Source organism: Mustela putorius, unplaced genomic scaffold, assembly GCF_011764305.1.
Source record: "Mustela putorius furo isolate JIRA1106 unplaced genomic scaffold, ASM1176430v1.1 tig00000585_pilon_pilon_pilon, whole genome shotgun sequence".
NCBI lineage: Eukaryota > Metazoa > Chordata > Mammalia > Carnivora > Mustelidae > Mustela > Mustela putorius.
The window spans coordinates 9729639-9755150 of NW_025421424.1; the positions used below are offsets into that span (position 1 = coordinate 9729639).

Sequence of the window (25512 nt, forward strand, 5' to 3'; positions counted from 1 at the left end):
GACTTAGGAAGAGCAGGGTGGGGGTGGAGACTAAGAGATCTATTTTTAACTTACATTTGAGATGTCTTTAAGGAATCCAACAGGGGTGTAGACAATACAAGTGAGGGTGAGTAATGTTCTGAAAATTATTCTATGTAGATCTATTTCCTCACTGCTTCTCAATCCTTTACCACAACCGTAATCTATCTTTTGCCCTGCTATTCAACCAAACCTACTCTAATATGGGCCACCAGAGACTTTCTGCTATTAACTCTAATGCGCACTTTGAGTCCTCTTAATCTCCCTGAAAAAGTGGCTCTTCTGACACAGAACTCTCCACGGTCTTGATTTTTTGACACTGCTCTCTCCTGGTTTTCCTCCAATAACTGGCTATTCCTTTTTTTGTGTAATCCTCTACCATTTCAAAAACACTGATATTTTTTCATGGCTCTATACTTACTTACATTCTTTCCTGAGTCACGGTGAGTAACAGTGCCTCCCATTCTCTTCCCTTTCAGGCTATAACTTCTCCAAGAAAGCTGTAACTCACATTGATTGTTCCTTCCTTCCATTATCTGCACACTCAAGTCCCATTAACGTTGCCTTTAGTGTTTCTCAATTACCTTCTTTCCAACCACACTGACAAGGCCTTCAGTTGAGGTCTTCAATGTCTTTTGGCTAGAATGATCCTGCCGCTGAGCAAGCTCTGCCTCTCCCCAAACTGTCGTCTTCTGTTGACAGTACCTTTTCTGAAACAAAAATCTAGTTGTCATTCCTCTGCTCCCCGGTCCTCAGAACAAAATCTAACTGCTAAGCAGAACATTTAAGGACCCTAATATAACTCCTATTTGTATTTCACTTGAGTAACTTAGATTTAAAAATGTTCCTCTTTTACATTAGCTTTCCCACAATCATGAGTACTGCTCCTTCTTTCTGGACCCAACCCCTAACTCTTTTGGCTTTCTCTTTCAAACACAAGCTCAGCCTTCCCTTTCTTACCTGTCACCTTTCTGCTCTCTCCACTTCACTGGATGTTCACGGACTTCTTGGGATTAGATTTTTGCTTTCAGTATTATTCATCCAGGCTAACATTTATTAATAGGCTAGTTATTGTGGTGGTTTGTAATGTGTTGAGTGGGTTACACGAAATTACTTTCCAGAATTCTCTTCCCTGAATATTTCTGTTAGAGTGAGCAATCGGTCCCTGAGCAAGTTTACAGAGCAGATGTGAAGCAGCAACTATTTAGGAGCTCATATGTGTTGTTGGTGATCTGTGGCTCCCAGTTGTTAACTGGCCGACAACTTCCCCGTCTTTCCCTGGAGCACTCTTCAGCTTTTCTAACCTTTGGCCACCGTAATATGTGTGAAAAAGGACCCAGGCTTTTCTGGAAGTCATACCATCAAAGTCCGAGGTAATAAAAATGACAAGGGTTTCGGTCTGTGGTTGCGATTTCTACTTGTTCCTGTGTCTCCCTCTTTACAGCCATCTTCCCCTCTTCCCTGCCTACTCTTGGACTTTGAGCTCCTACATCAGAAACAAAGGTTAACAGCCTCAGAGAGCCATGCTTAAGCAGTTCCCACAACAGTGCCAAGTCAAATTCCGTACAAACCTCTGTCCTAGTAGTTCTGCTTCTCCGACTGAACGCTTACTGATAGTTCTATAAAAGGAAAACGAGGCTAGTGAAACCACCTGAAGTGCCATTATATTCTCAAAGCACCGGTGCTAAAGTCTCTATTGTTCACATACTCTTACTGCCTTTTCTAGATTTTTAACTTTCTGAGAGGCAATTTTATCTCTGTATGACCAGTGAAGAATGGTGCTTAGCACAAATTAGGTATTTATAAATCCTTTGTTAAACAAAGAATTTGGAGCACCTCTGCCAACCATAGCAAAATCTCTTTAATAACAATAAAGATGTCAATCTGATTTCTGTAGCAGATGAATATATTAGCTACCAATAAATACTGACCCTACATCGGCTGTTACATGAATTAAAATCCTAGGAAGTGAGAGAAAATAGCAGTTACCCAAATGGTACACATTTTCAAATATTTCCTATTATGTAAGTTGCCCTTTGTTTATAAGTACATCCTTAAATAAGTATGGGAGAATTAAATACAAACAAGCCTATGGGGGAACGTAGGTGGCTCAGTGGGTTCAGCCTCTGCCTTCGGCTCAGGTCATGATCTCAGGGTCCTGGGATGGAGTCCCACATCAGGCTCTCTGCTCGGCAGGAGCCTACTTCCTCCTTTCTCCCCCTATGCCTGCCTCTCTGCCTCCTTGTGATCTCTCTGTGTCAAATAAATAAATAAATAAAATATTTAAAAAATAAAAATAAAACAAAAAACAAAACAAGCCTATGGAAGGGCAGAATTTTTTGACATATCTGCTGGACTCTTTAGGTTAATTTTATAACACATTGGGTCCATAATATATCCTACAGACATACTAAAATAATAAAACCAATGTGACTGGATACACACTTCCTTTAGTTATTTTAATAATAAAAAGCTTTAAATTTCCTGTAACTTGTCAGTAGCCAGAAACAGCTTACCACTAAAACATCAGTTCAATGATGCGTTCAATTTTTAGCCATATGATGTTAAAATATTTCAGAATATTATACAACCTGAAAAACCTAGTTTCAACTATCACTTATACAGTGCAAGATGGTAGAATTAACTACAGATTTAAAGTATAGCTTGGTAATCGTTAGCCACCAACAAGTTTTATTAATAGCAACTTCTCATTCAAAAGTGATCATGGAAGGATGAAAAACATCTCGTTCACCAACAGACTGTTTTAATTCTCTCACTCTAAGAAACAAACTTTTCATTTTTAGGGAAGGTGAAGTGTAACTTCAGTAGATAGCAATACAGAAAGATTGTGTCACATGGACTAATTTCTTCAGTCAATTGCTTCTAGCTGTCTCCACTGGGACAGATGCATTTACAGAACTGGCTGTGCTTGAGCCTTCTTTGCAAGCAGCTTTAGATCTGCAATGCACTTGGCGATTGTCTCCTTTTCCTATGATAAGGAAAGAGAACTCTAGTTAGACCTCTCCAAATAACAGAAGTACGTATAAATACTGTAATTCTAAATGACAGTTCCTGTTACAAGATCTTGAGGTTCCTACAGACTCTCAAGATGACATGACAGACCACTACACATTTTTTACGTATCAAGGGGGGATGCAATTTACTCTAAGCAAATCCAGGGAATTAGTTAAAATCTCCTGGCTCACAGTTTTTATGAGTGAAATCTAAGTAGAATTTGAAGCCAGGCACTCCTATAACCACGTGCCACTTGTTAGCTTGTATAGCTAAAAGCTGCATGAGAAACAGCAACCTAACAAACATTAACACAGAAATGTTAAGAATAAAAATTTTATCTTTTTTCTTTAGGGTTTTCCCCATTTCTTAATTATGTTATTTTTAGGTAAGACAATTTACTTAAAAAAAAAAAATCACTAAATGTTGGTAGACCCTGTTCTTCTAGTCCCTGATGGCTATATAGAAAATTATCAGAAATGCCTATATATTCCATATATTTGGGAAAGAAAAAATCAAGTCCTAATTAAAAAAGGAATATAACCTTTAAAAAGGAAAACAAATTAAGGCAAGTAATAAAAAAAACATTTCTCTTCTGTTCAAGAACAACAATGTAAGCAGCTGGGAAGAGGAAACCGAGTAGAGATCATGGTATTAGGGAATGGAAGGGACTCAGAAAGTTTTATCCAGTCTGCTGTACAGAGAAATGAACTATGTAGGTTAACGTTTCCCACGTGATGGAACCTGAGTACAAGTGTGCCACCATCAGTGTTCTCAATTATCTGCCACTGTCTCAGACTGTGAGGGACCCTGTGGAGACCACATTGTGAGGAAGAGGAAAGCCACCAACATAGCTGTGCAGTGTCTTCCACGTTACCACTACCCACAATGAACCAGGGCAACCCCAGCATCTCTAGGCTAAAGACTCCTTGACAGCTACTCCTATCCTAAGAGAGCAACAGCAAAGGCCCATTAAGAGAAACCAGTACAACTCCAGAAGCTTCTGAACGCCAAATACCTGCTGTGCAGAGATGCTCTGCACCACATGCTTCTCCACCCAGTTTATCATGTGCTCTTGTTCCTTTCGACGCATCATGTTCTGCACAGAGATGTGATAGTCCAGGCGATTCTTCACCTCCCTGTATACCTTGTGCAGCCGCTCCCGGTAAGTAAGTTCCAGTGCCATAGCAATGTTATTCTGAAGCAAAATTCAGAACCGATGAAATACTTGGCATCACTGAAGGATCACTTCCACTCTGTGGATTCTGCGATTAGAATACCTCACCACTTTCTTGTATTTTATGATAATATTTTATTTAACATGAACAGGTAAGAGATGAATGTGGTAAATAAATTCTAATAGCATATGGTAAAAATATACTTAAAAGTACATAAAGTGAGTTTCCTCTCATCCACCCACAGGGCACCATCTTCCTGTATTTCTTGTATTCTCTCCCAAATATATTCAGTAAACAAAATACAGGTATAGGCAGGCATGCACACATACCCATGCACACACATCACTTTTACTAATTGTGACATCTAGACCCACCACAATTTTAAGTTACCCTGAATTCTATTACACTGGTGTCCCATAATCCAGAGTTCATTTAGCTAAACTCTATTAATACATTAAACTGCTTCCAATTTTTTCTACCAGAAATAATGCTGCAACTGTTCTGTATGTCTTTGCACCTATGTGTAAATACTTGCTATAAATGGAGTGGCTGGGTGGCTAAGTTGGTAAAGCCTCTGCCTTCAGCACAGGTCATGCTGGGATCCAGGCCCCTGCTGGGCTCCCTGCTCAGTGGGGAGTCTGCTCCTCCCTTTCCCCTCCCCATCCCGCTCGTGCACGCTCTTTCTTTCTCTAATAAATAAAATCTTTAAAATAAGTAAAAAAACAAAGTTAACAAAAAAAATACTTGCTGTAATAATAACATGTACTCAATATAGTACCTACTATATTCTAAAAACTGTGTCAATTCAGCTAAGTCTTATAATCATACTACTGGATAGTTGCTATTATTATATCCATTTTACAGCAAAGAAACTGAAGCAGAAGCTAAGGAACTCATCAAAAGTCACAGAGGTAATACATTGTGAAGCCAAAATCTGAATACAAGGAGCCAGGCTATAAAACCCATGCTCTTAAATTGTGATTAATACTGTCACATTCTACATAAAGCTGAACTACACTTCATTCTCCTACCAGTAACACAAATGCTTATTACTTCAAACCCTAACCAATGATAATTAAACCTTTTACTCTCTATCCTCATAAGCGGAAAAAATAGGAATTTTAATGTCATTATCTAAGAACATTTACATATTCAGAAACCACTTACACTTATTTATTTATGAATGGTCTATGTCCTATGCCTAGTTTTCTACTGGGATGTTGGTCTCTCCTAAGGTAATACCCTTTTGTGTCAGATGGAAAAAACTTATTCTTCCCAGTTTGTCGTTTAACTTAGTGTATGATTATTTTTACATGTAAAACGTTCATGAGATCCATTTAACAACTTTTCCTCTTATAGTTTCCGGGTTTTTAAAATTTTTATTTTTTTTCTCTCTCAAGTTTTATTTAAATTCCAGTTTGTTAACATACAGTGTAATATTAGTTTCAGTGTAGAATACAGTGATTCAACACTTCCATACAACACCCAACGCTCATTGTAGCAGGTGCATTCCTTCATTCCCATCAAACCATTTCATCCAACCCCTACCCACCACCCCTCTGTGACCATCAGTTTGTTATCTACAGTTAAGAGTCTGTTTCTTGGTTTGCCTCTCTTTTTTCCCCCATGCTCATTTATTTTGTTTCTTAAATTCCATGAGTGAAATCATACGGTATTTTTCTTTTTCTGATTTATTTCACTTAGCATAATACTCTCTAGCTCCATCCATATTGTTGTAAATGGCAAGGTTTCATTCCTTCTGAGGGCCCAGCAATACTCTATTGGTTGTGTGTGTGTACACACATCTTGATCCATGGACTTCATAAAAATTGAGGTGTAATTTAAAGGTTTTATGAACTGAGGTATAATTTCAGGTGTTTAACACAGATTCAGTACTTCAAATATACTGTGAGACGACCACCACAGTAAGCCTAGTTAACATCTGTCACCATTAAGTTTGTGGATTTTTTAATCTTTATTAGAAAGGCTTTGTCAGGGGCGCCTGGGTGGCTCAGTGGGTTAAGCCTCTGCCTTCAGCTCAGGTCATGATCTCAGGGTCCTGGGATCGAGTCCCGCATCGGGCTCTCTGCTTGGCAGGGAGCCTGCTTCCTCCCCTCTTTCTCTGCCTGCCTCTCTACTTGTGATCTCTGTCAAATAAATAAATAAAATCTAAAAAAAAAAAGGCTTTGTCAACTCCAAAGGTATTTTTTTTGTGTGTTTATGTTCTCTTTTTCTACCTTATGACTTCATTTCTTACAAAGATCTTTAATTCATTTGGAATTTATTTTAGTAGAAAGTGAAAGGTAGGAAACCAAAGCTGTGTCTATACAGGTGCCAATTCTCTCCCCTCTACAACGGAACTGAGACATCTACACTGAATTAGCGTTCTTAGCATTTAAATGGATCTCTAGATCTTCTCCTCTACTGTGCCACACTGACTTTCCATTCATGCACTGCACCACACTATTTACAACTCCTTATAATCTTATAACGGATTTTCATATTTGGCAAGACTGTTTATTACTTCTCTTTTTCAAAATATTCCTGGATAGTCTTTCTTTCTTTTTTTAACTAATAATCAATGTGTCCAAGTCCCAACATCCCCTCCCTCCAGGCTATTAGTTATTTTCCTTCTAGGAATGTGTTAAGTATAAAGATTAAAGTAAGGAGAACTGATGTCTTTGTAACACTGAGCCTTCCAATCTAAGAACAAGGCTCTTAGAACCTTATACCTCACAAGCATCGTTATGTTTTTTGAAGGAAAAACTCTGCACATTTCTAGTGAAGTTTACTCAAGGCATCTTTTCCTATACAGTTTATCTTCTTCCAGTGTACTGCCTAACTGACTGCTATTTGTATATGGAAGGGTACAGATTTTGCTTATCAGATATTAACGGTGTACCTAGACACCTGACTGAATTTGGTTATTATTTTAATAATTATGTCGATACTCTTGAATCCAGCTACTATCTCCAGGAAAATAATCGATTTAACAACAGTGACAGGGATGTTGTTATCTTCTAGTCTGTAATGAGAATCTTTACAGGTTTGCCTGTTTTAATCTCAAGGAGGCCCTTAATACCTCTAAGTACATTTCTTTAGTCCATTCATCCTCCCGGTCTTTTTTCTCCTACATCTCTGGTATCTCGACTACTTTCACTCTCAGCACATGACCTTCATCCTAGTTCACCAAGAAAAGGGGAGCAGTAAAAGAGCTTCTACAAACTTCTCACACCATGTAAACCAGTCTGAACCCATACTTGTGTACTTTGCCTTCCTTCTGTAACTGCAGCTGAGCTGTCCATGCCAGCCCCGTCACCCGCACCTTTACTCCAAGTCCTCTGGCCTACTGAAGGGCATTACTCCAGCAAATTTCTCTCCCTTTCTTCTGCATCAATTGTTCTCTCTCCTTTTATCAAACACTAACATGTAACAATACTTTCTATCCTTTAAAAAAAGCTCTTGATTCCTATATCCTCCCCTCCTAGCAACTAATTCCTTTTCCTACCATTACAGTAAAACTTTGACAATTTTGACAGTTGTATATACTGACTCCAATCTCTTCCCTTCCATGTTTTCTTCAACCAACTCCCATTACTTCCTAAAACAGCCCTTACCAAGATTACCAAGAACTTCCATGTTGCTAAATCCATGGCAAATTTGTAAGTCCTTTATTTCCTGACCATAACTAGGATGACTACTCATTGGAACTGTCCTTGTTTTCACTGGTTCTTCCCCATCATGTCTTAAAACTTTAAGTACAACCTGTCAGCTTATGACTCCCAAATCTCCAGCCTGGAATTCTGGACTTCTCCTCATAAATTCCAAACTCCTATATCCAATGGTCTACACCTAACAACTCTACTTCACTAACTTGTAGGCATTTCAAGCCAATGCTACAAGACCAAAGGCTATTTGCATCAAGGCAAGTGAGATCGTGTTACTCCTCTGCTTAAAGCTTCAATGTCTTTCTTACTCACAGTAGATTACAGTCCACAGAGAAGGCTACAAGACTCGACCCACTCTAGCCCCTGTCTGACCACTCTCTAATTTCCTTTCTCCTCCTCACCCATTCTGCTTCAACTACACTGGTCTCCTTACTACTCCTTGACTATACCAAATAAATTTCCAGGTGTAGGGCCCTTAAAATTTTTCCTCACTCTGCTACAATACTGTTTCCCTACCAGTCCACAGAGCTTTCACCAATACTTCTTCAGAAATCTGTTCAAGTAACAAATTAGTGGCCTTTCTAGACTGCCCATTATAAGTGACTCCCTTCTTCTAAGATCTCTCTTCCTTTCCTAGTTTGTTGTTCTACACAGCACTCATTATCACTGACATTCCTATCTGCTCAATTATTTTCTATCCTCTCAGCCCCTGGCTAGAAGGCAGACTCCATGAAAGCAGACTTTTCTTTTATTCCCAAACACCTGCCTTTGACCAGAGTCTCTATACAGGAAAAGCTCAATCGAGTCATTAAATATTTCATAAGTAAGTAAAAAGGTAAAGACTACCATATGATTCTTATTAAAGAGATACATCCTGAAAAGTCAGATTTTTTGTATATATATCATGTATGAGATAGGAAGCATTCTCTGGTTGAAACCTAAATATATATGGAGAGGTTCTAAAAAGTTTCCTGAGGTTTTCAAACATTTATGTGCTTAAGAATCTTTAGGGATCAGTTTTAAAAATATCTAACAGTGTTTCTGAGCACACAAGTCTTGGCCTGGGTCCATAAACCTGCACCAAAGAGGACTGATACATGTGATACCAAGACCACACTAAGTAATACTAGCCTAGATCTTTACTATTTCAGATACTCTTTATTTTAGCATCTCACTTTTCATTTCATATGCACTTCTGTAACATAAAATTTCAATATAAGGGCATCTCACTGTAAATATCAGGATAAACCAGGGGCTCAAAGTAAGTAACAATGTGATGTCAAGCAAAAATACTTGATCATATTCCTAAAAATGTTTCAGAAATGAAGCATTTTAGAATCTAATGATGCCCTGACCATGTTTGTAAAAAGCTTCACAGCTATCTGAATTTGCTTTGTGAACTGGAATGTAAGGTCTCAGACTTCCTCATAGCAAGCATACCTGAGTATTTCACCTATGGCCCTAGATAGTATCATTTTTTAGTCAGCTATAATTTAATGGCTACTTTCCTTTTGTGTGGATCCAAAATATGTTCTTTTATAGCTTTTATTCTAATTTTAGAGTAACTATTTATCTACTTGGTAGATATTAAACACCTAAATAGCTGTAATTGCCAAGCCCCACCTGAATCTCATTTCTAAATAAACTATGCTCAAGATATTCAACCATTCCTCATAAAATTCTAACTTTTGTCTTAAATGCACAAAAATGAGTAACTTTATTTTCCTTAGAAGGTTCTGAAACCTACCCTCTGGACATCAAAAAGGTAATGGCGCTTGTCAACCAGTGCCTGCTGTGACTTCTCCATATCAATCGCATCCTGGATCTGTTTGATGGAAGCCTGTTTCGCCTCTTCTAGCTGGGCAATTTTTTGCTGCAATTATTTTACAAAAAAGATCAGCAAAAGCATTAGGGGCAATAAAAACAGCTTCATTCTATGCTTTCTCAAAGTTATATTCTTCATTTGTGAAAACACTCATGAAGAAGCGTATACACATACAGGCAGAAATGCACAAATCCTTAAAAAATAATTGCTCATAATAGCTATGCAATATCTTGTTGAATGAACATAACTATGAAAAAACTGGACAAAGTTTTATAGATTTAAAAGTCTCAAATTAGTAACCAACATTAACACTCTATAATTTTAATCATTGTAATCAGATTCATTTCTATATGCTTGTCCCCTAACATTAACATCAGAAACATCACTTGATGGTACTGATGCTTTTAATACCATCTAAAATGAGAAATCAGGTTTGCAGTGCTTACCTCATTGAGTTTATCAGCAAATTCTCCAATAGAGGCACCGTATTTTTTAGCTACATAGATAAGCAACCCTATTGTTGATATGGCAGAGAAGGTCTCTGCAGTAATCACATATATTTCTTTGGACAGAAAATACAGGATAAGTCCAGTTCCAAGCACATACGGTCCTGAAAAAAGGAAAAGTTACTTTATGATGGATATACTATATCTGAAAGGAGAGACAGAAAGTTCTACATTTTGGGGTGCCTGGGTGGCTCAGTGGGTTAAAGCCTCTGCCTTCGGCTCAAGTCATGATCCCAGGGTCCTGGGATCAAGCCCCACGTTGGGCTTTCTGCTCAGCGGGGAGCCTGTTTCCCTTCCTCTATCTCTGCCTACTTGTGATCTCTGTCAAGTAAATCTTGAGGAGCAGCATGGTAGGGTGGAAAAAAAACAAGGATCTGGACTCCAGGAAATCTGGCTCTGCAACACAGAAGAAACTAAGCAAGTATCTGAGGTTTAGTTTCCTCCTGTAAAACGCAAACAGTACTTTCTTCACAGGATGGAAGAAACTGAGAAATAAGGTATGCAGAGTGCCTGGCGTGACAGATTAAGTAATTTGTGCAACTAAATATACTATAATGGGAACACTGGTCAGGATAAAATTTATCCATTCCTGCCTACCTGACACTGGAAATAAGCAAGCAAGAAAACAAACAAAAAAACCCTAACAGAAAATAGTATATATGTAAACGGATGAATTCAATATTAGGATTCTCAATTCCTACAATGCCTAATTACAATGCTTCAAATATAACTATCTTCTTTAACCAGGCTGTGAGCTCTGAAAGGACACCATGATTATGCCTCAGAAGATATGAGAAACAGACAAAACTGCTCCCTAAAGGGCAGCACTTTACAAGTGTTTCTGAGCAACACAAGTACCAAAGGATGTTACGATATATTACAGGAATAAAAAGCATTAACAGTTTCAAACGTATTTTATCCAGTTTTCCATAAAAAATTTCAACAGCTCTTTTTAAAATTTGCCTCCATTACATAAACTTTAAATTTGAACGAACATAAATTAAAAATTTTAACTGTGAACTTGCAAAAAAAAAAAGCCTATCATAGGTAACTTTTTTTCTTTTAAATCTTCTTTGGGGATCTGAGGACCCTAATGTTTCTTGCAATTTCAGTTACAGAAATGTTCTTTTCGGCCACTCCCTGGAGGGGTAAAAAAAAACAGACAACAATCACCTTGGTTTCCAGTGTTTCCTAGTCACAGCAGTAGCTGGAGCAAGAAAGGCAATGGATACCATAAAAGAATATTGAATTGGAGAACCTGGATTTAAGTCCAACCCAGTCACCAAAGAGAGACTAAATCTCAGCAAATTCTTTATTTTCTAGTTACTCTTGGTAATAAAAATCTCTTACAGACTGCTGTGAGGATTAAATACTGTAAGTGAAGGCAGATTGCATTATAAAAAATGTAAGATCTCAGAATAGTGTATGCTTTCTTAAAAGGAAAAAAACTGGTAAATATGGCTCAATTTCTGTTTTCCACTTACATATACAATATAATAACCTCTACTACCTTACCTAGCTTTATTTTAACCCACAGCTCTTTCCACTACCTGACAATGTATCATACAGTTATTCATTTCTTTACGGTCTATTCTATGACAGAACATGTGTTCTGTGATGGCAGCCACCACAGCTCACCACTGTATGCCCAGAAGAGTACCTGGCACAGAGCAGGCATTCAGTGGATGTGTGTACCAACAAATGGAGACAATGTTATAAAATCAAGTTAAGATCCCAAACACTTTACTTCATAGACAAGTTAGGGCAACCAAGTCACAACTGTTCCACTGAATTACTTCCACAATTTACTGCTGACTTCATTTTTCTGTGTAAGTGGAAGAGGTAGAGACCACTAAAATCCTACGTACACCTAAGCTATACCACCTAAACATACTATCAAACACGGGGCAAATGCTTACCTGTTACGCCAGTTTTGGGATAAAGGAACTGAAAGAATTCTTCAGGAATCAGGCCCAAACGAACTTTTCCTCCATGCTCAGGAAGAGGTGGTACAGGGGCAAGACTTGGCTGCCCTGTGTGGAAGATCCTTGTTGCCTGCAATACCCTACGGGTAGCAATTAGACAAAATTAAAGGCTATTCTGCAGGTCTAGGTCATCTGTCTAGCACTTTATATGTTTATTATTAGAATTACAATATGTAGGAATGTAGACTTTGCAGACAGATTATCTGGGTTCAAATCCTACACCAGTCACTTGAGCAAGTAGATGAAGCTTCTGTAATTGCAGCTTTCTCTAGGTAAAATGGGAATAAAGAATATGATTTTATAGGGTTGCTGGGAGGATTTTAGGTAAAATGCTTTGATTGGTGCTAAGCATACAATAAAGTTCTATGTAAGCAATTAGCTATTACGTATCCAATGTATTGTGAGCACCCTGATGGTCAGAACTCCGACCTTTATGAGTATAATCTGTGATGGGGTGCTAATTAACCACAGTGTGAAACAGGACTTTCCAGTGTTGGGTAGCTCTACTTATGTTCTGAGATGCTGTGTATATACTTGATACCTCTATCCATTAGTTCTAATTTTATTATTATATGTAACATACAAAACGCCCGTTGCGGGTTAAACATGTGGGTTTAAATATGTGGGTTAAACATCTGTTCTCTCATAATCCTAACTGTCCACAAGGAGCTGTCTGATTTTGTGTCCTACAATAAGGTATACAGAACAAAATTACTCTAACTACAGCTTCACCAATTCATTCATTCATTCTACAAATATGTGTTGAGAACTTGCTAATTACTGAGCTTGAATTATTGTACTATTACTGTGGATTTGTAAACTATTTGCATAGTCCAATAGCCCAAGACTGCATTTTTAGTAGTTACAGCAGTGACAGTTCATTAAGATTCTGATGAAATAAAACCCTCTAGTCTTTTATACATATGCTGTCAAGCTCAGACTCCTTCAAATTCTCACTATGTTTTTGTCCCACACAGCCCCACTCTACCTCTATCCCTTCAAAGTGTAAGAATTTATATTATTTCATTCATTTTGGTTTCTTTTAGCTTCTGAAGATTATTTCTGCCTCCTAATATATTAGCTAGCCCACCAAGTTTTGTAATTTAGGAATCATGCTCAAGATTCTTTCATTTAAATCAGGGTTTCTCAACCTCATCACTATAGACAATTTTTGTTATAATGGAAAGCTGTCGTGTACACTGTAGTGATCAGCAGTATCTCCATGGCCTTTATGCCACTAAAAGCCAGTCAGCATCCCCCCACCCCACCCCAGTGGTGACAACCAAAAATGTCTTCAGACATTGCCAAATGTCCCCTGGAGGGCAATACTGTTCTGGAATGAGAACCACTGATTTATACAATTTTTTTTTTCTTTTCATTTTTTAAAGATTTTTATTTATTTGACAGAGAAGACAGGGAGAGAGGGAACACAAGATGGGCGAGCAGGAGAGGAAAAAGCAGGCCTCCCCTCCAGCAGGGAGCCCAATGTGGGGCTTGATCCCAGTGCCCCAGGATCATGACCTGAGCCAAAGGCAGATGCTCAATTCTTTTTATAAAGATTTTAATTTATTTGATAGAGAAAGAGAGAACACAAGCAGGAGGAGTGGCAGGCAGAGGAAGAGGGAGGGGCAGGCTCCCTGCTGAGGAGGGAGCCTGATGAAGGGCTGGATCCTAGGAACCCGGGATCATGACTAGCGACAAAGGCAGACACTTAACCCACTGAACCACCCAGGCACCCCTTTTTTATTTTTAAGTAGGTTCCATGCTCAATGTGGAGCCCAACATGGGGCTTGAACTCAAGACCCTGAGTTGAGACGAGCTGAAATCAAGAATTGGATGCTCAACCAACTGAGCTACCCAGGTGCTCCAAGAACCACTGATTTAAATCACAGAACTAGAGAACTTGCTTTAGGCCAACTCAAATCCTCTCCCGAACTGGCTGTCATAGTTCAAGCCCTGATCATCTCTTGCCTTAACTACTTAATCCAAAACCTGGTATTCCCGCTTCTCAACAAATACCCTCTTTAAACCTAGCCCCTCTACACTAGTGCCAATGTTTTTAAAATGCAAAGTTGACTTTAAAGCTCTTCAGGCTCTCCTGCCTATAGGAAAGAAACTTAACAAAGTATACATGACAACTGTCAGATTCTAAATCCTCCTCTTTCTTCATTCTCCTATCCTCTAGCCATATGAACTACTTAGAGCTCTCAAGAATAAACAAATAAAAAAACCCAAACACATGCCTCATGCTGCTCCTTCTGCCTGAAATGACTTTCACTAAATGGCTGCTAAGCCCAACCAGCCTTCAAAGCATCTCAAGCATATATCCTTTTAAATAAAGGTCTCCCCAGTCTTACATTCATTCACCCTTATGGCAGGTGCTGAGGGCACAGCAACGAGCAGACAAGCCCCAGCCTTCACATTCTAGTGGGGTTGTGGATAGTGTTAGCGTGTATGTCTATACACAACTTCAGGCAGCTGAAAGTCTACGGAGAAAAATGGGGTAAGGTAGGTGCTAAGAAGCAATGAATGGTAAAAGTCTTTTTTGATGTGAGGTCAGATGACATCTAAGTCAGTGACCTGGGGGAAAAAGAGGAGAGCAAGTACAAAGATTCTGAGCAACAATAAGCTTTTCACAGCAACAGCAAGGAAGCCTGCATGGCTAGAGAGTGAAGCCAAAAAGAGAATATAAGGAGATAACTTAAGAGGTAGGAGGAGATCAATTCATGTTGGGCCTTCTGGATTATGTTAACTTTGGATTTTATTTCACTGAGACAAGGAGCTCTGGAGGGTTTTGTTGGTGTTGGGAGCTCATGTAATCCCTACAGCTACTAGGAGAATGGGCTATAATGGGACAAGAACAGAGATGCTAGGAAACTAGTTAAGAGGCTGCTGAAACAGACCAGGAGAAAGTTGACCGTGGTTCATACTTCAGTAGCACTGGTATTGGAAGAGTGGTTACAAGTCCATATATAATTTGGAGAAAGAGCCTTGCTGATATATTAGATAGGGAATGTGAAACAAGAGAAATCGAGTATGTTCCTCTTACCTATGTAATTATTTTGTTTATGACTTCTATTAAAATTGTTTACCTGTATGTATGGAATCTTTTTTCTCTGCTAAGTTGGAAGCGACTGTAATCTCACTTTACTGCACACACAAAAACTAATTACAAATGAATTAAAAGCCATTTTTTTTCAAGGCAAAAATAGTTGTCAAATGTTGTCAAGATTTAGGTCTAAGTCTGGAAGCAAAAAGACAAAGTCCAAAGGAAACTAACATGATTTATGATTTATGAAACATTAGTAACAGATGTCAACACTGAGCACATACTCTATATCCAGTGCTGCTTTTCGAGTTTTGCAGGAATTAAGTCTCTTGGTTCTAACTATAATGTACTATTATCTCCATTTTGCAGAGGAGGAAACAGCTGGTACGTGAAGGAACCAGGTGTAACTCTAGCTTTACAGTCTTTGCTCTAAACCACTACTATCTATAGCTGCTCCTCTCGGAGACTGAGCTCCAGGGCAGGCAGGTTAGCCTTATTCATTTTTCTATCTTTTGTTAAGTAAGTGGCATGGTAAGATTGACTGAATCAATGAATTTCTCTGACTCTTACGATCCGGAAGTAAAAGTCGGAATATGGGAGAGACACTAAAAACAACATGCTTCAATATTTTATTTACTAAAACTTGCTTCTGGGTATGCAATCTCGAAATTCCGATTCCCGCGGCTAAGTCCAGACGAAGGTCACAAGAGAAAGGGGCGGGGCTTAGAAGACACCAAAACCAGCTTCCAGTTTAGTTAGAACACATCACATACCCTCTTAGTCTTTGCCAGAAGATGACCAGACAACGTTCCGGGCAGTTTCAATGAAGCTTTAAGCCTTTCAAAATTACCTAAAGAAGGGTAATTTCAGGCCTAAAGCTAAGACGGTGTTACACAGACGTGAAATGAAGTGATAAAACAAGGACGAAGGGGGGTATTACACCCCTCTTACTTACCCTGGACCGAGAAGGGCTGCGTTCTTCAGACAGGGGGCTGCAGAGAAACAAGGCGCAGGTCAGCAGGGTCAAGGTGAAATCCGGTCTGTCCCTTCCTCGTCCCCGCGGAGCCCGCCCACTAAGGCCATGCACCTCCCTCTCCAGTACTCCGAGACCCCCACGCGCGCCCCTTGCGAGCGGCGTAATTAATTCCCCACCCAGGCCCAAGTCTTGCCGCGCCTTTCTACACCTCCTTTCCTCCCACTTCCTCCAGTTACCCTAGACACACTCCTTTGCAGTCACTCTGATGGCCCCGACCAGGGTCTAGACATCTCACCCGCTGCAGCAGCCGCAGAAAAAACCACCCGGGACAGCATGGTCAAAAGGGTCCGCGCAGTACGCTCTGCGTCCCAGTGACCCCAACAAGACACTCTGTCAGGGGCAGGAGCAAGATGGTCGCTCACAAATCTCGCGAGAAGAGAACATTGTGCCCTCTGTCCACTAACTTTGCCTCGTATTGTTTTTCTCGCGATAAGACGCGCGGAAGGCGGAGAACTTTTTGCCAGAGGGCCGCTGCCGACCGCGGAATGGAACCGTAGAAGCAATTCTCGCGAGATGTAGAGTGGCTGCAGCCTGTGGAGAGGGGCGGAGGCCCAGAGGGGCACCACGTGGGGCTGCGGGTGCCGTATCTTGGGCTGTCGTCCAGTTTGGGTCTAGGTTGGAGCTGGAACCGTGGAGATGCGGAAGGAAACCCCGCCCCCCTTAGTACCCCCGGCGGTCCGCGAGTGGAACCTTCCCCCTAATGCGCCCGCTTGTATGGAACGGCAGTTGGAGGCTGCGCGGTATCGGTCCGGTGAGCGGAGATCCCGGGCCTGGGGGCTCCCTCACCCTGGCTCGGGTTGCCCTTTCCCGGGACTGGCCTTTCCAGCCTGCCCCCGCCCCGCATGCCTTCCCGACCCCTGCCTCGCGTCTCTTCATTCAGTCCCCACCCTTGCCCCGGGTTCCTGAGCACAGATCCAGACTCGGCCCGCGTGCTGGTCTGTGCGGTCACCATGGAGACGAGCTCTTTCACTCCTCCCGCGCTGACAGCTTGTACTTCCTTTAGATGGGGCGCTTCTGCTCGGGGCCTCCAGCTTGAGTGGCCGCTGCTGGGCTGGCTCCCTCTGGCTATTCAAGGACCCTTGTGCCGCCCCCAACGAAGGCTTCTGCTCCGCTGGAGTCCAGACGGAGGCCGGAGTGGCTGACCTCACTTGGGTTGGGGACAGAGGTATCCTAGTGGCTTCCGATTCAGGTGAGTCACTTTCTACTCAACCCCACAGGTGGAATGGACGATGGGGTACAGATCAAACCGGGTTCAATCTTTAATTTTCCATACTCAGTGCTTCGGGTGTTGGCCCGAAGGAGAGCTCTTGTGTAGCGGCAAAATAACGTTTCCGAGATTCCAATTTGCCTCATGAGAATTTCTAACAAAATTAGGAAGTGAATTGGAACCATTTTTCTTCCCTATAACCTTCCCAGTATCACCCCCCTCAACCCAGACCAAGGATGATCTTGATCTTAAAGATGATGCTTAGATCAGTCTGTGCTGTCTCTTTCCATTTCCTCCCATTTTCTTCTTTTTAAATGTCTTCCTTCTGCTTTGTTTGTTCTGAAAGTCAGGTTCAGCAATGGAGTCTTTGGAGTTTAAAAAAAAAAAACAGTGTTTGGATATCGGCAGGCTTTGCATGGAAGGATAAGTGGGACTTTAAAGACTGAACCTCTCTGACAGTTGAGCTTGAGCACTACCTACTTAAGACAACTTTTGGAGGGCTCTCTGTACTTAACCTGTCACTGTGCAAGACATTCAGTTATTCACAACATTTCTAAAGAAGCTACAGGGCATTTATTCAAATTGTTCAACAAATGCTAATGTCCAAGCAATTGGAAAGATTTAACCACACCAGACTGTATGCTACATAGATTGTTGAGACTTTGTCCTTGTCTATTGGGACTTATTTTCCAGTGTTTTCTCAAAGAAGCCAGATAATGGATTTTGCCAGCCATTCCATCTTTCCCTGTCTTCCTAGAAGCTTTCCCTGCTTAATTGTCTGGACTGTTATTAAGAAACAGTAATGCCAGCGTAAAGCCAGATGGCTTGGAAATAAGCTAAATCCTCTAGTAATAATGGACTTTGCTTTTATAGTAATAGTTTACTTTGTTAGTTTAGTGACAGTGGACTCACTTGAAACCTGGAAGTGACTTACTGTATTATTGGAATCCACACTCATTTTCCTCAACCTTCTCCACACTCCCAACAGGTGCTGTTGAATTGTGGGAGCTGGATGAGAACGAGACACTCATTGTCAGCAAGTTCTGCAAGTATGAGCATGATGACATTGTGTCTACAGTCAGTGTCCTGAGCTCTGGCACACAAGCTGTCAGCGGTAGCAAAGACTTCTGGTGGGTGCTTATGCTCATTGCTTCTGCATCTTAGACCTCTTTTGGGTGTCTTTATTCTCCTGTTAGCCTCATTGAGTAATGTTTTGGGTGTGCTGTAAGAACACGGTTATTAATTATGACATATCTACAACATTTCTAGAGATACAACAATCCATTGTGAATAGGGCTTAGCAGAAGCCCAGTAGTCAATGACATAGGTCATGTAAGTTAAAGGAAGTTCTTGAACACGTGTTTTTATGTGGATACTCCAGGTCAAAATTAAGAATCTCTTTCCTTTTGCTTCTTAGCATCAAGGTTTGGGACCTTGCCCAGCAGATGGTACTGAATTCATACCGGGGTAAGTGCACATTCTTTTTAGTCCTGGTCTTAGCTGTTTTGTTTTTATTCTCCCCTTGGGCTCTTTGAACTTCAGATATCAGGGAAAACAGTTACTTGCGCTTCTGCCTGATAGTTTTCTTCCAAAACTAGAGTCAGGCACCAATATCTATCCATTGCCTTTTCAATTTCCTTATTTCTGGTAATGGCTTCACCATCTTCTTGGCTACATGAGACTCCGGCTCTCAGTCCTTTTCTGCCCTTGCTGCTTCCTCATGATCAGTGGGTCCCCGAGTTCTTCGGAGTCATTTTCCACTTGGTCAGTGATTTCCCTTTCCATTTCTGATGCTCTCTTTTGCTTTCAGGTTTTACTTCGCACAGATGGTGGCACTTACCTCCTCTCTCCATCATCTTTTGTGGTTCTTGTGGCTTGTGGGTTAATATTCCATTTTCTTCTCAGGGCATTTAAGCCCTTCTGTCACTCCCCCTTCAAACATACTGCTCTAATTGAACCGGATCACAGGAGGTCCTTGACATTCTCCAAGAATAAACCCTGAGACTTGTGAATCTTGAACTTCTGAATATTCACCTGCATAAAATTTCTATTTTTCTGGTGAGAGCTATTACTTTTTATTAATGTTACTTTTTAATTTTTCTTTTACTCAATTTCATTAATAGTGGTAGCCGCTGACTTTATTCGGGGATCCACTCTTCATGAAGATAATACCTGGAGCATTAATGTGTGTGTGGCCAAGAGATGTAGATGTTGGATGAACACCTGGTTCCCTCAATGTCTAAGCGCCATTCCCTGCCAATTCTAACCACAAAGTGTATGGTTCACATGTGTGCCACAGCAAAAATCACAAACTCCTTCAGGGTCCGAGACTTATAAATGGTCAAACAATGTTAAATTGCCAACCTAGCATCTAATACACATGCCTTTTGTTTCTTAGGCCTATGAGGGATTTTTTCCTGCTCTGCCCTAACTCTTTCAGCACTTCCTCTGTTCATCCTTTTTCATTAATTCTTTGTAGTTCTTGTCTTACTTCCTCCACTGAATTGCACATCCCTTGAGGGCAGAGGAACCACTTATTCTATCTTTTGTATCCCCCACCCCCCACCATGGTGCTTATCTCTGAGCTTTGCTTTCAAGTGAGCAATCAATTCCTTTTCATTGTGTGGCTTTCCGTGGATGCTAGGGCTAGGAAAGAACTGTGAGAGGTAGTTTGATTACATCTCCTGTCGGGCAGAGCCATATTCAGGCTATCTCAGGTAGTCTGGCTAAATTGTATGTGGTTTCCACAGCCTGTAATAACAAATAACAGTGATCTTCAAAGTTTTTTACCATGTAGGCCTCCTAAAAATTTTTCAGAAAACTACCCTCTCACCTATTTTTTAATTTGGCATCTAATTTAAGTTTAAGTAGTTGCAAGGGAGGTACTTTCTGGCCATATCATCATTGTGCACTGGATTAGCAGATTAAGCCCCTTCAATCTCTGCAAAATGCTACCAAGTAACCTAACTGGCTAAAAACCAACCTGCATTGCCTGCATTGTTAGGCTAGCTGGCCGAGTTAGACCTAACTTTCTATTAGAAAAAGTCTCACTTCATTTTTAAGTTCAGTTCAGCCTGTCAGATGTGTCCTTATGACAACCATCTGTCATGGTTTTCAAAGTTTTCATTGTTAGAAACAGAGATAAGTCCCAGAATCACCCTAGCGTTTGTGGTAGGATGAAGCAAGGCCAGCCCCTGCAGTGAATTTTACCCAGATGCTTTTCTTTGCTCTTTGACTCTTAGATAAAAGCCTCTTTGGTTTAATACCTTAGGTTTTTGACACCTGGGCATTGTACCGGGGTGCGATGTGGGGTGGGTGAGAGGTGTGTGTCCCTTCAACTGGGAGAAGGGGGATGTGAAATTGGAGGCAGGAAAGGGGCACTGGCAGACCCTGGCAGCTTCTCAGTCAATTTCAGCAAATGTTTCAGTGTGCAGACCTTCTTTGAAAGTGTCTGTATGTTATCTGGAGGGGTGTGGTTACTATTGTATTGGAATTGCTATTCTGGGATGTAAATTCCTTCACTCTTCTTGCGTAGCCTCTAATTTTTCTTTCCTTTTCTTTACTAATTCATTTTCTTCCCCAAGCCTTTGTAGGTTTTAGAACTCCATCAACATCTTCTTTTAGGTTCTTTCTAATCCAGAATCTCTCACAAAAATTTATTTAAATTGCATCATGAGATAAGGCCCTTTTCTCACACCTCCCTGGGTAGTATCTGGGCTGTGCAGTAGTAATGCCTCCAGCTTCTGCTCTGTCATACCTCCCTACCTCTCTCCTTCACAGCTCACTCCGGGCAGGTCACCTGTGTCGCAGCCTCCCCCCACAAGGATTCCATGTTCCTTTCATGCAGTGAGGTGAGATACAGCCTTTCCTTCCCTCCCTACTTCCTGACCACACTTGAACCCTCTGGCCACAAGTCTAGTGTGGAGACTTGGCCAGCAGCTGCTTTTGGGGTTATGAAGCTCTTTTTCTGTTCTTCCTTCTAGGACAACAGAATTTTACTCTGGGATACCCGCTGTCCTAAGCCAGCATCACAGATGGGTGAGTCTGAGAGCCAGTGGTGGGAGGGTGGTCCTAGGAACCCACCTGGAAGAGGCTTCCTTGCCCAGAGACAGAGGCAAAGTCACCAGATGCTCAGTCAGTGTGACATACGGGACATAATCACTTCTTTCCCCACTGAGGCTCTGTTGATTGCATTTTGTGCAGTGGGTACCAAGAGGAAGGGTTGGTTTGTGGGTGACCAATTGACTTTACGTTTCTGGGATGGGTGGGTAAAGGGGCCGGAATTGATGCCATCATGCTTTAGGCCTGAAACCTGCCTGTGACTCATGTCCAGAAAGGCCTGGGGTCCAAAGGATAAATGAGGGTGTGAGCGTCAAAGGCAGGGACACAACTGCCTTAGCAGAGTTTGGGAAGGTGAATAATGGTGTTTCTGGGATTTGGAGTGACTTTGTAGGAGAAGCTCCTTCACAGAGCTGGGCTCTGAGTCTCTCGTTTCAGATCCCTCTTCTCTCATTGCAGGCTGTACTGCCTCTGGCTACCTTCCTACCTCTCTGGCTTGGCATCCTCAGCAGAGTGAAGTCTTTGTCTTTGGTAAGGCAGCCTGTCCCATAGCATTTGACTCTGGGAAGGGGGAGGATGAGAGCACACTGACCCCGTAATGCATGAGGCCCTAGCTGCTCAGTCTCAGCAACATGCTTGGGCATTATGTGAATTATACCAGTGGGAAGGGTGGGATGATCCAAGAGTGGGTTTAGTTTGGCTTGGGAAAACATGATGACTTTTTAGATTTGATTCCTGATTGTGTCCTCCAGCTCCTGTATTCTGGGCATAGCCAGAAGTCAGTGGACCACAAAACAAGTGGATTGCCAAATAGGGCATTCTGTTGGAGAGTAGGAATAACTCCCATGCTCTCATAGCTGCCAGGCTGTACATGTGATGACATAGTTAGTGGTTAAAATGATAACTACCTTGTTCATTAATTTTCACAATCACCAGTGACTAATTACCCTATTTGACAAAAGAAGAAACTGATGCTCAGAGTGGTTAGCTCCTGTAAGGTTGAGGAGCTAGCATTCAGATCCAGGTATGGCTGACTCCAGGGCCCATGTTCTTATCCACTGTGATGGGCTTCCTCTTTTTTCTAGGTGATGAGAGTGGGACTGTCTCCCTTGTAGACTCCAAGAGTGCAAGGTGTGCCCTCAGCTCAGCTGTGCACTCTCAGTGTGTCACTGGGCTGGTATTCTCCCCACACAGGTACTGTCCTTTGTCCCCAGCGGCCTGATGGGTATGAATGGGACAGTGCTGGGTCATGTTTATGTTTGCAGAGCATCAGCTGATTAGGTCATTCCTTAAAGCAGATGGTGCTCTAGCTGAGGTTCAGGAGAGGATGATCTCTGAAGACCATAGTCCTTTTTTGGGTAGTTTGGTTTCTTTTTTGTTTTGTTTTGTTTTGTTTTTGTTTTTTGTTTTTTTAAAGATTTTATTTATTTATTTGACAGAGAGAAATCACAAGTAGATGGAGAGGCAGGCAGAGAGAGAGAGGGAAGCAGGCTCTCTGCTGAGCAGAGAGCCCGATGCGGGACTCAATCCCAGGACTCAGATCATGACCTGAGCCGAAGGCAGCGGCCCAACCCACTGAGCCACCCCGGCACCCCGGGTAGTTTGGTTTCTGCCTGCACAGGGCTAAAATAAGATACTCTTCCTGCTCAACACCCAGAATGATTAATATTGTGTGCTTCTGAGACTGTGTGGTTGGGAAAGTTTCTGGGTTCTTGCTAAAGCTGCAGAGAGGACCAGATGGGGTAGTTGGCCACTAGGATGATTATCCACCCTGGCTTATTCCATTTCCCTCCTCTTTCCCTGGAACTTATAATGTGGACTCGAGAGGTAGCCAGACCTTAACCCAGGGTGGGGATCGGGCCACCTCTTCCAGGTCACTTTTGGGTGGGAGGTGGGGGCTAGACCAGGCAGGATTCATCTTGGGACACTAGCTTTGCCAGTCATAACCCTCCCCTTGCTCTCCTAGCACCCCCTTCCTGGCCTCTGTCAGTGAAGACTGCTCACTCGCCGTGTTGGACTCAGGCCTTTCTGAGGTGTAAGTGTGAAGTGGGATCCTGTGGTCAAGAATTGGGGAGAAGAGCTATGGGTGGCTGGTCCTTTCTGTCTTCATCAAAGTGCATGGTCTCCCTCAAGGGGACCCGGTGGTGGGAGTGGGGAGACACTATCTCCCTGTTCCTGGGGCTGACTCACAGCCAGCTCTGTCCCTGGTAAGGAGGGGTGTGGTGGTAGGTGGGATTTCCAAGTCTGGTGATCTAGCCATCTCCAGAAAGGAACTACCCATCGCTTCTCAGCCTTTTGGCTAAGATCAGGTGCGGAAAGGGACTACCCTTTTCACATAAAGAACACATACGTATATGCAACGTGCTGTGGGGTGAAAGGCAGCAAACCCAGTACTGGAATTAATACTTCCTTCTCACCAAGAGAGCCATGATTTGCTCTCTAATCCTGGCCCGTATTTCTCCCCTTGCTTTAGCCACCATTTCTTTATGGAATGAGGGCACCGGATTGAATGATTGATGAAGTTCTCTGTGGATAACTACATTGCTGTCCTAAGGACAAGGCCACACATATGGTGAAGTTTGTGTCACACATCCAGAAAGGTGCCCTGGTTGTGTTGGATTCTCTCTTCTCCAACTCTGCTTTTTCCTCTTGTCTCTCATCATGCCCAGACTTTCCTTTTTTCTCTTCTAGGTTTAGAAGCCGAGCCCACAGAGACTTTGTGAGAGATGCTACTTGGTCCCCGCTCAATCACTCCCTCCTTACCACAGTGGGCTGGGACCATCAGGTCCTCCACCACATCCTGCCTACAGAGCCTCTCCCAGCCCTTGGACCTAAGAGTGTTGCCGAGTAGAGTGGATTTAAGACAAAAAGCAAATCCCCCTGAGTATCCACTCCATCTGCCCCTGCCCTTTCTTTCTGTAATACCACACAGGAGCCTTACATAGTATATTGGTACAGCAGATCTGGGCAATTAATAGGCTTTGTCTCTCACCCTGAGGGAAGCTGGATGCTGGGATCTTGCAGTCATAGGGAAGAAAAACTTTCTTAAAATTGGATATGTATGTGTGTCTGAGTGTGTGTGTAGATACATAGTTTTTGGTGGTGGGAGGGAATTAAAAAAAAAACCCATCTTACAACTTTCCCAAGCCCTCCCCCCACCAAAAAAAAAAAAAAAGATCCAAAAGGGTTTTATGCTTCCTATGTAGCTGTGCATGAAGAATTGGCCATGACTGGATGAGGTGTGGGATGTGAACATCCCTGGATTCTTGGAAGCAGCTTATATACTACTCATGGAGATAGGAGCAACTTTATTTTTTATAGAACTTAATCTGCCTTTCTTAATGGCAATGCTTCCATTCACAAAAATCCCATCCAGCTCACCTTAAGGAAAAGCCAGGAGACTCATGTGGTTTTGCACATCTCTTTGCCATTAAACTGAGTCAAAAGTCCATTTTCTGGCTGAATAAAATTTTGGCTGGTGCCTGTATAACGTTCCCGCCCCCACCACCCCATGGAATTATATATGTGAAAGATGAGTGTTTTCCTGTCATAGATCCCGTGGAAAAAGGTTGGGGGATGGTGGAGAGCATAAAGGCATTTCAGTTAAATTAAAAACTGACATAGACTTGTGCAGAGAAAGGTCTACCCTCTACCCTGTTTCTCACTGGAAAACAGCTTGGGGCCTGACCTCTCCTGGCTTCTAGACCCTTTTCTCTGGATATAGGAAGTCTGAATGCTGTCTCTAGGGACTCTGAAGATTTTAAAATACAGCATCAGAGAATCAGAAATACTAGTTGGTGAAATAAAAAGCTGAGGCTTTGTTGGCCTATCTTTTGGTGCGTGTATTATGTGTAGTTAGACATACCTCACTTATGGGAGTCATCCAGGTATTAGTCAGAGCCCAGTATTTGTATGTGTCCTTCCCTAGCCCCTTAGAGTAGCAACTTGGGACTTAAATAATGAGTTGCT

General features: G+C 41.8%; 2 protein-coding genes across 3 annotated transcripts; one reads left to right on the forward strand and one right to left on the reverse strand.

The window, feature by feature from the left end:
* Positions 1–2686: 2686 nt before the first annotated feature.
* Positions 2687–16677, reverse strand: ATP5PB (ATP synthase peripheral stalk-membrane subunit b). Its single transcript, XM_004769771.3, has 7 exons — positions 16513–16677; positions 16197–16233; positions 12127–12272; positions 10148–10311; positions 9624–9749; positions 4049–4228; positions 2687–3007 (listed from the first exon to the last, which is right to left on the reverse strand). Exons 1-7 carry the CDS (start codon positions 16550–16552, stop codon positions 2930–2932), a joined length of 771 nt encoding a protein of 256 aa, XP_004769828.1. The 5' UTR covers positions 16553–16677; the 3' UTR covers positions 2687–2929.
* A 50-nt stretch (positions 16678–16727) lies between these two features.
* On the forward strand, positions 16728–25372 carry WDR77 (WD repeat domain 77). Of its 2 annotated transcripts, XM_045081910.1 has the most exons (11): positions 16728–17028; positions 17281–17466; positions 18473–18614; positions 18902–18951; positions 21265–21335; positions 21468–21522; positions 22003–22074; positions 22629–22737; positions 23510–23578; positions 24235–24310; positions 24366–25372. In XM_045081910.1, exons 1-11 carry the CDS (start codon positions 16914–16916, stop codon positions 24486–24488), a joined length of 1068 nt encoding a protein of 355 aa, XP_044937845.1. In that variant the 5' UTR covers positions 16728–16913; the 3' UTR covers positions 24489–25372. The 2 variants fall into 2 exon arrangements, with proteins under 2 accessions (XP_044937845.1, XP_004769829.1); XM_004769772.2 differs by having other exon boundaries at positions 16732–17028; positions 24235–25372.
* Positions 25373–25512: the final 140 nt, after the last annotated feature.